This window comes from Scyliorhinus torazame, chromosome 16 (genome assembly GCF_047496885.1).
Source record: "Scyliorhinus torazame isolate Kashiwa2021f chromosome 16, sScyTor2.1, whole genome shotgun sequence".
In the NCBI taxonomy this organism is placed as follows: Eukaryota; Metazoa; Chordata; class Chondrichthyes; order Carcharhiniformes; family Scyliorhinidae; genus Scyliorhinus; species Scyliorhinus torazame.
In genome coordinates, this window is record NC_092722.1 from 100,814,180 (window position 1) to 100,828,769 (window position 14,590).

Consider the following 14,590-nt stretch of genomic DNA (forward strand, 5'->3'; position numbering starts at 1 on the left):
GATGACTCAAAGATAGGTGAGAATGAACGTGCTGAGGATGAGACAGAGTTTACAGTGACGTGGAAAAAATGTGGCAAATGGAATATAATTTGAGAAAATCTGAAGTTATGCACTTTGGTAGGAAGAATAAAGGAGCTGAATATTATTTAAATGGAGAAAGACTTCAAAAATCTGCAGCGCTGAGGGATTTGGGGGTCCTCATGCATAAATCACAAAAGCCAGCATGCAAGTTCAGCAGGTAATAGGGAAGGCAAATGTTTGTTCGCCTTCATTTCAAAGGGAATGGAGTATAAAAAGAGGGAAGTCTTGCTAAAACTATACAAGGCACTAATTAGACCAGAACAATTTTGGTCCCCTTATCTAATGAAAGATATACTGGCATTGGAGGCAGTCCAGAGAAGGTTTACTCATCTGATCCAGAGTATGGAGAGATGTTCTTATGAGGGGAGGTTAGATAGGTTGGGTCAGTACGCATTGGAGTTTAGAGGGATGAGAGGCGACCTTATTGAGACATACAGAATTCTCAGGAAGCTTGACAGGGTAGATGCTGATAGGTTGTTTCCCTTATGAGAGAGTCTAGGACCAGAGGGCATAATCTCAGAGTAAGAGGTCACACATTTAAGACAGAGATGGAGGAATTTATTTTCTCAGAGGATAGCGAATCTGTGGAATTCTTTACCGCAGAGAGCTGTGGAGACTGGGTCGTTAAGTATGTTCAAGGCTGAGATAGACAGATTTTTAATCAGTGAGGGAATGAAGGGTTATGGGGATAAGCCGGGAAAGTAGCGTTGAGGATTATGTCAGATCAGCCATAATCTCATTGAATGGCGGTGCAGATTTGATGGGCCGAATGCCCTACTTCTGTACCTACATCTTATGGTCTCATAGAAGCAATTGCAATCCTCCTTCATCAGCACCCTCCAACCTCATGACATTACCATCCAGAAAGAAAAGGGAAACAGGAACCTGGGAGCACTGCTACCTGCAATTTCCCCTCCAAGCCACTGACCATCCTGACTTGGAAATATATCGCCGTACCTTCACTGTCACTGGATTAAACTGCTGGAATCCCTTCCTCAACAGCCTTGTGGGTGTACCTACACCATAGGTGTAGCAGATCAAGAAGGCAGCTCACCACCACCTTCTCAAGGGGGAATTAGGGAAACAGATGCTGTTTTTCCAACAAAACCCACACCATAAGGGTAAATAATAATGCTTGCATGGCACTTGCACTTTTTGAATTTGGGCTTTCTAAACAGTCCTGATGTTTAAAGAATTGCTTTATCATTGGTGGCCATCTCTTTAACCTTCAAGGTCCTAGACTCGGAATTTCCTCCCTAAACCTCTTGGCCTTTCTATCGCTGCTTTCTCCTTTAAGATGCCCCTTAAAAGCCACCTCCTACACACTTTTCATCAACTGTCTTAATATTTCTTTTTGTGTCTCGGTGTCAAACATTGCACATGTGAAGCACCCACCTTGGAATATTTGATTACATTAAATATGTTATATAAATACAAGTTATTGTTGTTCTATGAATTAATACGGCAGGCGTCAGCCTAGGGGTATTATGGCTGGGTTAATAATCCAGAGACCTAGTATAACACTCCGGGGTCCCGGGTTCAAATTCCAAAGCTGCAGATGGAACTTGAATTCTGTTTTTAAAAAATCTGGAATGATGGGCGCGATTCTCCCCTACCCGGCGGGGTGGGGGGTCCCGGCGTGATGGAGTGGCAGGAACCACTCCGGCGTCGGGCCGCCCCAAAGGTGCGGAGACCTCCGCACCTTTAGGGGCCAAGCCCTCTCCTTGAGGGGCTAGGCCGGCGCCGGAGTGTTTTCCGCTCCGCCGGCTGGCGGGAAAGGCCTTTGGCGCCATGCCAGCCGGCGTCGAAAGGTCTTCACCGGGCGACGCATGCACGGGAGTGTCAGCGGCTGCTGACGTCATCCCCGCGCATGCGCAGGGGAGGGGGTCTCTTCCGCCTCCGCCATAGTGAAGACCATGGCGAAGGCGGAAGAAAAAGAGTGCCCCCACGGCACAGGCCCGCTCGCGGATCGGTGGGCCCCGATCGCGGGCCAGGCCACCATGGGGGCACCCCCCCGGGGCCAGATCGCCCCCCCCCCCCCCCCGAGGACCCCGGAGCCTGCCTTGTCCCGCCGTTCAAAAGGTGGTTTAATCCACGCCGGCGGGAGAGGGTTGACAGCGGCGGGACTTCTGCCCATCGCGGGCCGGAGAATCGCCGGGGGTGGGCCCGCTGACCAGCGCAGCACGATTCCCGCCCCCGCCGAATCTCTGGTGGCGGAGAATTTGGGACACGGCAGGAGCGGGATTCACGCCAGCCCCCGGCGATTCTCCGACCCGTTGGGGGGTCGGAGAATCGCGCCCCAAATGTCTAATAATGACCATGAAACCGTTGTTAATTTAAGAAATCTGCTGTCCTTAACCGGTCTGGCCTACATGTGATTGACTCTTAACTGCTCTCTGGAATGGCTGAGTGAGGCACTCAGTTCAAGGGCAATTAGGAATGTGTAACAAATGTTGGCCCAACTGGTGAAGCCTACATCCCATCAAAGGGGAGATCCCAATGTCATTACAAAAAAGCAGCTCATTGCTAGGCTCCCTATTTATTCAGTTGTGTAGTGTTGGCATTTTCTGAGTTTGATATGTAAGGTTGTTTTCAAAGTTTATTCAATTTTGTTCTGCCAGTCAGAACTATGTAGCTTAGTCTGAATATGCTGAGTACAAAGGTTGACAAAAAAGGTTGACACTTTACACTATTGGATTGTCTTGTAAATTAATTAGATCAAATACATATCAAGTAAGTAATGCAAGAAAGTGGACAACAGGTAAACTTGCTTTTGGTTTCCGCTGTTATCAGTGGCTGTGAGCATAAACATTACATTTGTGGAATAATGGATTGGACTGAACTGGAAGCAACGCGGAACAAGCTTTTCTCTCCTTTACTTGGGCATCAAGTTGGATCCTTACTCCAGATTTAAACTGCACCCTGGAGAGGTAGCACGGGGGCGCAGTGGTTAGCACTGCTGCCTCACGTTGCTGAGAATCCGGGTTCGATCCCGGCCTGGGTCACTGTCCATGTGGAGTTTGCACATCCTCCCCATATTTGAGTGAGTCTCACCCACTCTAAATGGCCCCTTAACTGGAAAAAAAAGAATTGAGTACTCTAAATTTATATAAAAAGATAAACTGCACCCTGGAGTAAACTTTACAATTTAAAATTGTGGGTACAGAATCTCGCTCAGCGAAAGCAAATTTTGGCGATTCACCCCATCCATGACTTGCATCATTTCCTGTCCATTGAACAGAATTATCTCCTTCCCCAACTTTCAACTCTGTCTTCAGCGACATGAAGCTCTGTGCTGAGGGCACTAACTCATAAGGATTACATAGGAAAAATGGTGCAGTTAGCCCGGCCATACAGGCAGGATTAGGGTGACGCGAGAATGCCATGAACACCATTGTCATAATGCAATGATTTTCTAAGATAATTTTATCTATTGGGCGATGCCTACCTGACACATGAGACAGGTAAGATGGAATACTGAAAGGAGCAGTTTCAGCAAATGTGCAGATTGAGCAGGAGACAATCTGAAGCGAATATTATAGTTTAATTGTCTGGAGGTGGAACAGGCTTATGAAAAATGTAATAAATGTGAGTAATTTGTGGCAAAATTGAAGTCTGGAAATATTTTATTATTTAGAACTTGTGTGCATCTTTGTACACACTCATTGGAGTGTGAAACATTCAGAGACACCGTACTAGGTGTGTTGTCGTGCACAGTTTATTGGAAGGTTGCGGGAGCAGTGTCTGTGACTTTATACCCATGGAATTCAATCGACAGAAAATTGTATGCACTGCACCTGTGATTTTCCAATAAATCTTCTACAATTCCAGCCTTGCCTGCATTGCTCATTGTTTATGAATGGGAAATTATCCATATTTATATAGGATTGTCCAAGGAAAGAGTGGATAATAATATCTAGCTGATCTCCACCTAGGCGTCGTTGCCAATATTCAATGCTTGCCCTTGCGCCCACTGCAATATTATTCTAATCACATGAGAATGTGCTAATATCTTACAGTAATCAATAATAATTCACGTTTGCCTTTGCTTATTTTGATTGTTATAACTACACAAATAACAGGTTATGGAGATCAAACAACCACAGCCTGGCTCAGGTAATTTGTGGCACCGATAGTCTGCACTTCAGATCGTTATAAGAATCTAACTGAATCATTAGGGAGGTTTCCATCTGCAAAGATGTTTGTTGGAAAGGGATCTGCTGCTTGTCATTCTTTGAGGTGAAGAATTCAGAGCAGGGCTTGGACGGATTTGGCTGGTATCTGGGAAAGTCTTCTCAATGATTGAACCTTGATGTCAGCACTGATCCAGCTTTACTGCTTTTCCTCAACATTACAGGTGCTCAGTCAGATCCCGTCTCTCGCCCTTGAAAAAACAATTGAAAGCAAAGTGTTATTCTGAATTAGCAAAGAAGGTAAACTCAGGCAGGTTTAGGATAAGTATTTGAAAGAAAATGGCTCTGAAATCAGAGCTAGACGTATGTTCACATATTCCTGCAAATAGCTGGAATCCATACCATAACTGTGACCTCCCAAGCAATCTGACGCCATTATGGAGCCACGTTGATAGGAAAAGGGGCTGAGATGAGAGGAAGTATCTTCAGAGGTTTGAGAATCTTGTCAATTCTCTATCCCATATGCTCCGTTGTTAAATAAATTTACGACTGGGATAAACAGGTCTTCCGTCCCTCGGGAAATCAGGAGATATGGGGAGTAGGCAGGAAAGTGGAGTCCAGGCAGAAAATTAGCCATGATCTTATTGAGTGATGAAGCAGGTCCGAGGGGCAAATGGTCTACTCCTGCTCCTATCGCTTATGCTTTCATTTTTCCTGAAGGCATTGATATCTGCTGCGTTTGGGGGTTTCTGCCTGGTTTCCCAGTCTTCTTATATGAGACAGTTAAGTACCAAGAAGAACATTGTGGCCAAGCTGAGTTCTGTTGTCACCCAATCTCCATGTACACAGTCACATTTGAACAGAGATCACTGCATTGCAATAAAGAACAGGAAACCTCACTGATTCTTCTCCTCTGCACCCAACTGCTTAAAGCTGTGATCTTAAGACCTTTATAACCTGACATTGCAACTGGCAATCTGAGATTAAAAGCTAGTCTCAGTAACAGCGAACATGAAACTATCATCAATTGTCATAAAAACACATTAAAATGCCCTTTAGGGAAGGAAATCTGCCATCCTTACCTGGTCTGACCTACATGTGACTTCAGATCCACACCAATGGGGTTGACTCTTAACTGCCTTCTGAAATGGCCTTTCAAACCACTCAGTTCAAGGGCAGTTCAGGATGGGCAACAAATCCTGGCCTTGCCAAAAACACCCACATTCCGCGAAAGAGTTAAAATGACTGGTCCAACTGCTTTCGCAGGTTCTGGGCTGAAACTGTTTGTTCCCTGAGGCAAAAGTCTATCTTCGAGCTGATAAAATAGCACAACATAATTCAATCCTTCCATTAAAGCATGTTGAGAAATCTCAGTGCTAACCAGTAATTGCTGCCCAATTTACAGATGTTTTTCTGTATATGACTGTTAGCAACTAAATCCACAACAGAAAGGTTTAAGAATTGGATTGACTGAGGTGCTTAATCCGATATTAAATTTCAGACCCAGGAATGAGAGGCTTTGTCACATTGAAACCTCTAGTCTCAATCTCCTTTTAACCTCTGGTGTTAACAGCTATTGGGAAGTATGTCGACCAGATGTCAGATTGCACCACTTGCATCCAAATTGTCAGATGTTTCAGAAAATATCTCTTTTAAATTAGTTCACGGGATGTGGGTGTGGTTGGTAAGGCCAGCATTTATTACCAAACTCTAATCACCCAAAACTGAATGTCTTGCTTGGCCATTTCAGAGGACAAAGAACAAAAGAATAAAGAACAAAGAAAAGTACAGCACAGGAACAGGCCCTTCGGCCCTCCAAGCCCGTGCCGACCATGCTGCCCGTTTAAACTAAAATCTTCTACACTTCCTGGGTCCGTACCCCCTCTATTCCCATCCTATTCATGTATTTATCAAGATGCCCCTTAAATGTCACTATCGTCCCTGCTTCCACCACCTCCTCCGGCAGCGGGTTCCAGGCACCCACTACCCTCTGTGTAATAAACTTGCCTCGTACATCTCCTCTAAACCTTGCCCCTCGCACCTTAAACCTAGTAATTGACCCCTCTACCCTGTGGAAAAGTCTCTGACTATCAACTCTGTCTATGCCCCTCATAATTTTGTAGACCTCTATCAGGTCGCCTCTCAACCTCTGTCGTTCCAGTGAGAAGAAACCGAGTTTATTCAACCGCTCCTCGTAGCTAATGCCCTCCATACCAGGCAACATCCTGGTAAATCTCTTCTGCACCCTCTCTAAAGCCTCCACAGTGTGGCGACCAGAATTTAAAACTATACTCCAAGTGTGGCCTAACTACGGTTCTATACAGCTGCAACATGACTTGCCAATTCTTATACTCAATGCCCTGGCCAATGAAGGCAAGCATGCCGTATGCCTTCTTGATTACCTTCTCCACCTGTGTTGCCCCTTTCAGTGACCTGTGGACTTGTACACCTAGATCTCTCTGGCTTTCAATACTCTTGCGGGTTCTACCATTCACTGTATATTCCCTACCTGGATTAGACCTTCCAAAATGCATTACCTCACATTTGTCCGGATTAAACTCCATCTGCCATCTCTCCGCCCAAGTCTCCAAACGATCTAAATCCTGCCGTATCCTTTGACAGTCCTCATCGCTATCTGCAATTCCACCAACCTTTGTGTCGTCTGCAAACTTACTAATCAGACCAGTTACATTTTCCTCCAAATCATTTATATATACTACGAACAGCAAAGGCCCCAGCACTGATCCCTGCGGAACACCACTAGTCACAGCCCTCCAATTAGAAAACCACCCTTCCATTGCTACTCTCTGCCTTCTATGACCTAGCCGGTTCTGTATCCACCTTGCCAGTTCACCCCTGATCCCGTGTGACTTCACCTTTGTACCAGTCTACCATGAGGGACCTTGTCAAAGGCCTTACTGAAGTCCATATAGACAACATCCACTGCCTTACCTGCATCAATCATCTTTGTGACCTCTTCGAAAGTCTCTATCAAGTTAGTGAGACATGACCTCCCCTTCACAAAACCATGCTGCCTCTCACTAATAAGTCCATTTGCTTCCAAATGGGAGTAGATCCTGTCTCGAAGAATTCACTCGAGTAATTTCCCTACCACTGACATAAAGCTCACTGGCCTGTAGTTCCCTAGATTATCCTTGCTACTCTTCTTAAAGAAAGGAACAACATTGGCTATTCTCCTGTCCTCATGGACATCACCTGAAGACAGCGAGGATCCAAAGATTTCTGTCAAGGCCTCAGCATTTTCCTCTCTAGCCTCCTTCAGTATTCTGGGTTAGATCCCATCCGGCCCTGGGGACTTATCTACCGTAATATTTTTCAAGACGCCCAACACCTTGTCTTTTTGGATCTCAATGTGACCCAGGCTAGCTACACACCCTTCTCCAGACTCAACATCTACCAATTCCTTCTCATTGGTGAATACTGATGCAAAGTATTCATTTAGTACCTCGCTCATTTCCTCTGGCTCCACACATAGATTCCCTTGCCTATCCTTCAGTGGGCCAACCCTTTCCCTGGCTACCCTCTTGCTTTTTATGTACATGTAAAAAGCCTTGGGATTTTCCTTAACCCCATTTGCCAATGACCTATCGTGACCTCTTCTAGCCCTCCTGACTCCTTGCTTAAATTCCTTCCTACTTTCCTTATATTTCACACAGGCTTCGTCTGTTCCCAGCCTTCTGGCCCTGACAAATGCCTCCTTTTGCTTTTTGACGTGGCCTACAATATCTCTCGTTATCCAAGGTTCCCGAAATTTGCCGTATTTATACTTCTTCCGCACAGGAACATGCCGGTCCTGAATTCCTTTCAACTGACACTTGAAAGCCTCCCACATGTCAGATGTTGATTTGCCCTCAAACATCCGCCCCCAATCTCGGTTCTTCAGTTCATGCCAATATTGTTATAATTAGCCTTCCCCCAATTTAGCACATTCACCCTAGGACCACTCTTACCCTTGTCCACCAGCACTTTAAAACTTACTGAATTGTGGTCACTGTACCCGAAATGCTCCCCTACTGAAACTTCTATCACCTGGCCGGGCTCATTCCCCAATACCAGGTTCAGTACAGCCCCTTCCCTAGTTGGACTGTCTACATATTGTTTTAAGATGCCCACCTGTATCCTCCTTACAAACTCTGCCCCTTCCAGGCCCCGAGCACTAAGTGAGTCCCAGTCAATATTGGGGAAGTTGAAGTCTCCCATCACAACAACCCTGTTGTTTTTACTCGTTTCCAAAATCTGTCTACCTATCTGCTCCTCTATCTCCCGCTGGCTGTTGGGAGGCCTGTAGTAAACCCCCAACATTGTGACTGTACCCTTCTTATTCCTGATCTCTACCCATATAGCCTCACTGCCCTCTGAGGTGTCCTCCTGTAGTACAGCTGTGATATTCTCCCTAACCCGTAGCGCAACTCCGCCACCCCTTTTACATCCCCCTCTATCCTGCCTGAAACATCTAAATCCTGGAACATTTAGCTGCCAATCCTGTCCTTCCGTCAACCAGGTCTCTGTAATGGCAACAACATCATAGTGCCAAGTACTAATCCAAGCTCTAAGTTCATCTGCCTTACCCGTAATACTTCTTGCATTAAAGTTAAAGATCAACACATTCATTCTGCTGTCAGATGTAGGTCAGACCAGGTAAGGTTTGCAGAATTCCTTTCCTAAAGTATGGGCTGGATCCTTCCAATCTGCCGCCACAAGAATGCCAAGGACAAGACGCGGACAATGGAGAAGTCCAGTGACCTCGGGCGGGATTCTCCGGTCGCTGGGCGGATGGGCCTGGAAAATCCCACCCTATGCTAGTGAACCAGACTATTTACAATGATTGGGATGATCACTCTGACTGACTCTTTTTATTCCAGTTTGATTTATTAACTGAATCTAAAGTCTCCAGATGCAATCATTGAGTTTGAACTCATGTTTCAGAGTCATTACTGAGGCATCTGGATTGTTAGTCCAGAATGGAACCATGGTGCTACTATTCCCTCTCAATATTATAACAAGGCAGAAGAAGTTTGGCCTCATACTATCCATGTGAGGGCTGTACAAAATTCCTAGAAGGTGATGTGCAATGGTTGTCCCCTGAGGATCACCCAGAGATGTTTGGTCCAAATCAGAAAAGCTTTGAGATCCTAATCAACATAGACTGTTTAACAGAAGAGTACATTCAATGTTCCTATGCATCCAGTGAAGATCGTACTCAAGTGTGTGCAGGTAGGAATCATAAGACCATCAGTGTAATCTCCAACTCGCAGTCCTTTCCCATGTGACCCTGTCTCTGGAGGCCCTGGATTTACCATTAGATGTACAAAGTATATTTGGTACATTTGAATTTCCTCACACAACTTTCCAGGGCTTTGAATGATTACTATGCATGCATATTACGCATCAGGGGACAATCAGAACTAACAATTAATACTATGAACACTTATCATAGAATTTACAGTGCAGAAGGAGGCCATTCGGCCCATCGAGTCTGCACCAGCTCCTGGAAAGAGCACCCTACCCAAGGTCAACACCTCCACCCTATCCCCATAAGCCAGTAACCCCACCCAACACTAAGGGCAATTTTGAACACTAAGGGCCAATTTATCATGGCCAATCCACCTAACCTGCACATCTTTGGACTGTGGGAGGAAACTGGAGCACCTGGAGGAAACCCACGCACACACGGGGAGGATGTGCAGACTCCGCACAGACAGTGACCCAAGCCGGAATCGAACTGGAGCTGTGAAGCAATTGTGCTACCCACAATGCGATCGTGCTGCCACTTGAAGCTCTCTTTCAGCTTTTCATAAGGGCAATGGAACATAAAAGTAGAGAAGTTTTACTACAGCTGTACAGGGCCTTGGTGAGGCCACATCTGGACTAGTGTGTACAGTTTTGGTTTGCTTATTTGAAAAAGGATGTAATTACATTTGAAGAAGATCAGGAAAGGTTCAATTGACTTATTCCAAGGATGAAGGGCTTATCCTATAGAGAAAGGTCCATGTCCATTGGAATTTAGAAGAATGAGATGTGATTGTATTGAAACATAATAAGAAGCTGAGGATACTCGATAGGGTGGATACTGGGAGAGTGTTTCTCTGGTAGGACGAGACTAAAACTAGGCTACACAGACCTCCCTTTTCAAACAATGATGAGGAGAATTTTGTTTCCTCTCAGAGGGTCGTTGGACTGTGGAATTCTCAAAAAACAGTGTGTGGCCCACTGAATTTACTCAAGGCAAAATTAGAATATTTTTGACAAATTAGGGGGTCCAGGACTTTGGGGAAAGACAGGAAAATGGAGTTGAGACCACAATCTCATCAGCCATGATCTTATTAAATAGCACTGCAGGCTCAAAGGGCCACTGCAGTGAAAGAGAATCTTAGCAAATAAACTTTGTATAATTTTGCAAACTGTATAACTCTTTTCTTCAGCTTTGCTGGTTTTTAAGTGCAAGGCCAAATCAATCATTTAAATCACCCAGATGACGGTCCGGTTTCTGAGTTAAACAAAGAGAGTAAAATGAGAGAGACGTCAGTTTTACCTTTTGAAAAATGTTGAGCAATTTTTCCAGCGCCTCTTTATTTTTTTCCATTATCTCAAGTCTAACAGTGATTCCATCAATTTTGGATGCAATTTTGCTAATTGAACATTCCAGCTGTACAACGCGATGCCCCAACCTGAAATAAGATGACCAAAATATAACATCAGTTCATAAAATGTTGCCGTTAGCAAGAGCTAGTTTTCTACGAAAGTACTTCACTCACATTTTGCTGTAATCTGTCTTTGAGCGTAGGAGCATGAACAGCACACACATACACACAGCTCTGTCTTCAGGGGCGAAATTCTCCCGAAACGGTGCGATGTCCGCCGACTGGCGCCCAAAACGGCACCAATCAGACGGGCATCGCGCCGCCCCAAAGGTGCGGAATGCTCCGCATCTTTGGGGGCCGAGCCCCAACATTGAGGGGCTAGGCCGGCGCCGGAGGAATTTCCGCCCCGCCAGCTGGCGGAAACGGCCTTTGTTGTCCAGCTGGCGCGGAAATGATATCCCCGGGCGACGCATGCACGGGAGCGTCAGCGGCCGCTGACAGTTTCCCACGCATGCGCAGTGGAGGGAGTCTCTTCCGCCTCCGCCATGGTGGAGACCGTGGCGGAGGCGGAAGGGAAAGAGTGCCCCCACGGCACAGGCCCGCCCGCGGATCGGTGGGCCCCGACCGTGGACCAGGCCACCGTGGGGGCACCCCCCGGGGCCAGATCGCCCTGCGCCCCCCCCCGCAGAACCCCGGAGCCCGCCCACGCCGCCATGTCCCGCCGTTCAAAAGGTGGTTTAATCCACGCCGGCGGGACAGGCAATTTATCGGCGGGACTTCAGCCCATCCGGGCCGGAGAATCGAGCGGGGGGGGGGGCCGCCAACTGGCGGGGCGCGATTCCCGCCCCCGCCGAATCTCCAGTGCCGGAGACTTCGGCAACCGGCGGGGGCGGGATTCACGCCAGCCCCCGCCGATTCTCCGACCCGGCGGGGGTCGGAGAATGACGCCCAGGTTTTCCACCCATGTATAAATGATTCCATGTGCCTTGTGGTAGTCACCACTGATGTATTATACTGTATATATATGGGTTTTACGGTAAGGCCCCTGTGCTACAGGTACGGGGGTAGATCCCTGCCTGCTGGCTCCGCCCAGTAGGCGGTGTATAAATATGGGTGCTCTCCGAACAGCGGCAATTTCGTCAGCTGCTGTAGGAGGCCACACATCTCTGTATAATAAAGCCTCGATTACATTCTACTCTCGTCTCGTCGTAATTGATAGCGCATCATGCCTCTTCTAAATAAATTAACACGCAATGTGTTTATCCAATTCCTAATGAGTGATTGGTTCCTTTATAGCAGTATAACAGTGTGGGTGGCATGGTGGCACAGTGGTTAGCACTACTGCCTCACAGTGCTAGGGACCCGGGTTCAATTCTGCCCTTGGGTGACTGTGTGGAATTTGCATCTTCTCCCCGTGGCTGCATGGGTTTCCTCCAGGTGCCCCAGTTTCCTCCCACAGTCCAACAATATGCAGGTTAGCCGGATTGGCCATGTTAAATTGCCGCTTAGTGTCCAAAGGTTAGGTGGGGTTACAGGGATAGGGTGGGGGATTGGACCTAGGTAGGGTGCTCTTTCAAAGAGTTGTTGCAGACTGGATGGGTTGAACTTTCTCCTTCCACACTGTAGGGATTCTATGATACATTGATGTGGACTTCCAAAAAAACATTTGATAAATTGCCACGTAACAAACTTGTCAGCCAGTTAATTGATATTAATTGATATTAATATAATATCACTGATTTTCATTCCAGATTTTTTAAAATTTTGTTAACTGACTTTAAATTCCCTGGCCGCAATGGTAAAAGTTGAATTCATGTCTCTGAGAGAACAGTCCACATGTCTGGATTATCAGTCCAGTAACACAACCACTATTATTCACCTTCCATTCTAACACCTTAGCAGCCCCAAAACATGATACATACGTCTGGAATTCCTCATGTGTTACACTGTTGTTTAGTGTGTTCTTGCTGTTGTTTTTCACACAATCAAAAGTCTGTGAGCTGTCTGGACATCCAAAATTTCTTCCCAAGTTCTCTATTTCCGCATTTAGAGCAACCTGTAAAACAATGATAACTATTAAAGTGAGCCTTTGAAATTAAGATAATAGTTTGATCTGATCTCTACTATCAGATATCTCACATTGCAGGTGGACAGAGTACAGAATAAGTCCAGGAAGTGTTGCAAAGTCCACGGGCTGGATTCTCCGGTGGTGACGCTATGTCCTCACGCCGACAATCCAGCGCAAAATGGCCACTGACCCTCCATTCTTTGAGAAGGTGACTGAACAGGTAGACGAGGGTAGAGCAGTTGATGTGGTGTATATGGATTTCAGCAAAGCGTTTGATAAGGTTCCCCACGGTAGGCTATTGCAGAAAATACGGAGGCTGGGGATTGAGGGTGATTTAGAGATGTGGATCAGAAATTGGCTAGCTGAAAGAAGACAGAGGGTGGTGGTTGATGGGAAATGTTCAGAATGGAGTTCAGTCACAAGTGGAGTACCACAAGGATCTGTTCTGGGGCCGTTGCTGTTTGTCATTTTTATCAATGACCTAGAGGAAGGCGCAGAAGGGTGGGTGAGTAAATTTGCAGACGATACTAAAGTCGGTGGTGTTGTCGACAGTGTGGAAGGAAGTAGCAGGTTACAGAGGGATATAGATAAGCTGCAGAGCTGGGCTGAGAGGTGGCAAATGGAGTTTAATGTAGAGAAGTGTGAGGTGATTCACTTTGGAAGGAATAACAGGAATGTGGAATATTTGGCTAATGGAAAAGTTCTTGAAAGTGTGGATGAGCAGAGGGATCTAGGTGTCCATGTACATAGATCCCTGAAAGTTGCCACCCAGGTTGATAGGGTGGTGAAGAAGGCCTATGGAGTGTTGGCCTTTATTGGTAGAGGGATTGAGTTCCGGAGTAAGGAGGTCATGTTGCAGCTGTACAGAACTCTGGTACGGCCGCATTTGGAGTATTGCGTACAGTTCTGGTCACCGCATTATAGGAAGGACGTGGAGGCTTTGGAGCGGGTGCAGAGGAGATTTACCAGGATGTTGCCTGGTATGGAGGGAAAATCTTATGAGGAAAGGCTGATGGACTTGAGGTTGTTTTCGTTGGAGAGAAGAAGGTTAAGAGGAGACTTAATAGAGGCATACAAAATGATCAGGGGGTTGGATAGGGTGGACAGTGAGAGCCTTCTCCCGCGGATGGAAATGGCTGGCACGAGGGGACATAACTTTAAACTGAGGGGTAATAGATATAGGACAGAGGTCAGAGGTAGGTTCTTTACACAAAGAGTAGTGAGGCCGTGGAATGCCCTACCTGTACAGTAGTGAACTCGCCAACATTGAGGGCATTTAAAAGTTTATTGGATAAACATATGGATGATAATGGTATAGTGTAGGTTAGATGGCTTTTTGTTTCGGTGCAACCTCGTGGGCCGAAGGGCCTGTACTGCGCTGTATTGTTCTATGTTCTATGTTCTATGTAGATGGGGGTTAGCAGGCCGGCATCATAGAGCACCCAGGTCTAGCTGTTGATACAGCCTGGAGAATTGCTGGGTCCGTGGCCTTGCATGCACATGGCGGCAGCCTGCAGTTGCCACGCCGTGCAACATGGCCGCTTGCGGACCCGACCAGCGAAATAGTGCCCCACTTTGGCCGGCTTGCCACGGACCACCCCCAACAGTGCCCCAACTCCTGACAAAGTCCCGCTTGCCCGCGGATCGGCCCTCCCCCGACTGTGGCGGCGCTGGACTGAGTCGCAGCCGCCACGCCGAGTTCCCGA

General features: G+C 46.7%; 1 protein-coding gene across 1 annotated transcript in view; it reads right to left on the reverse strand.

Annotated features, from left to right (window-relative positions):
* Positions 1 to 2,138: 2,138 nt before the first annotated feature.
* The window catches only part of pkd2l1 (polycystic kidney disease 2-like 1), a 150,294-nt gene continuing 137,842 nt past the window's right edge, over positions 2,139 to 14,590 (reverse strand). Inside the window, exons 13-15 of the mRNA XM_072478793.1 lie at positions 12,739 to 12,872; positions 10,768 to 10,903; positions 2,139 to 4,465 (exon numbers count right to left, since the gene is read on the reverse strand). Of these exons, the coding sequence (XP_072334894.1) occupies positions 4,433 to 4,465; positions 10,768 to 10,903; positions 12,739 to 12,872 (303 nt within the window). The 3' untranslated portion in view covers positions 2,139 to 4,432. The remainder of the gene's footprint in view (positions 4,466 to 10,767; positions 10,904 to 12,738; positions 12,873 to 14,590) is intronic.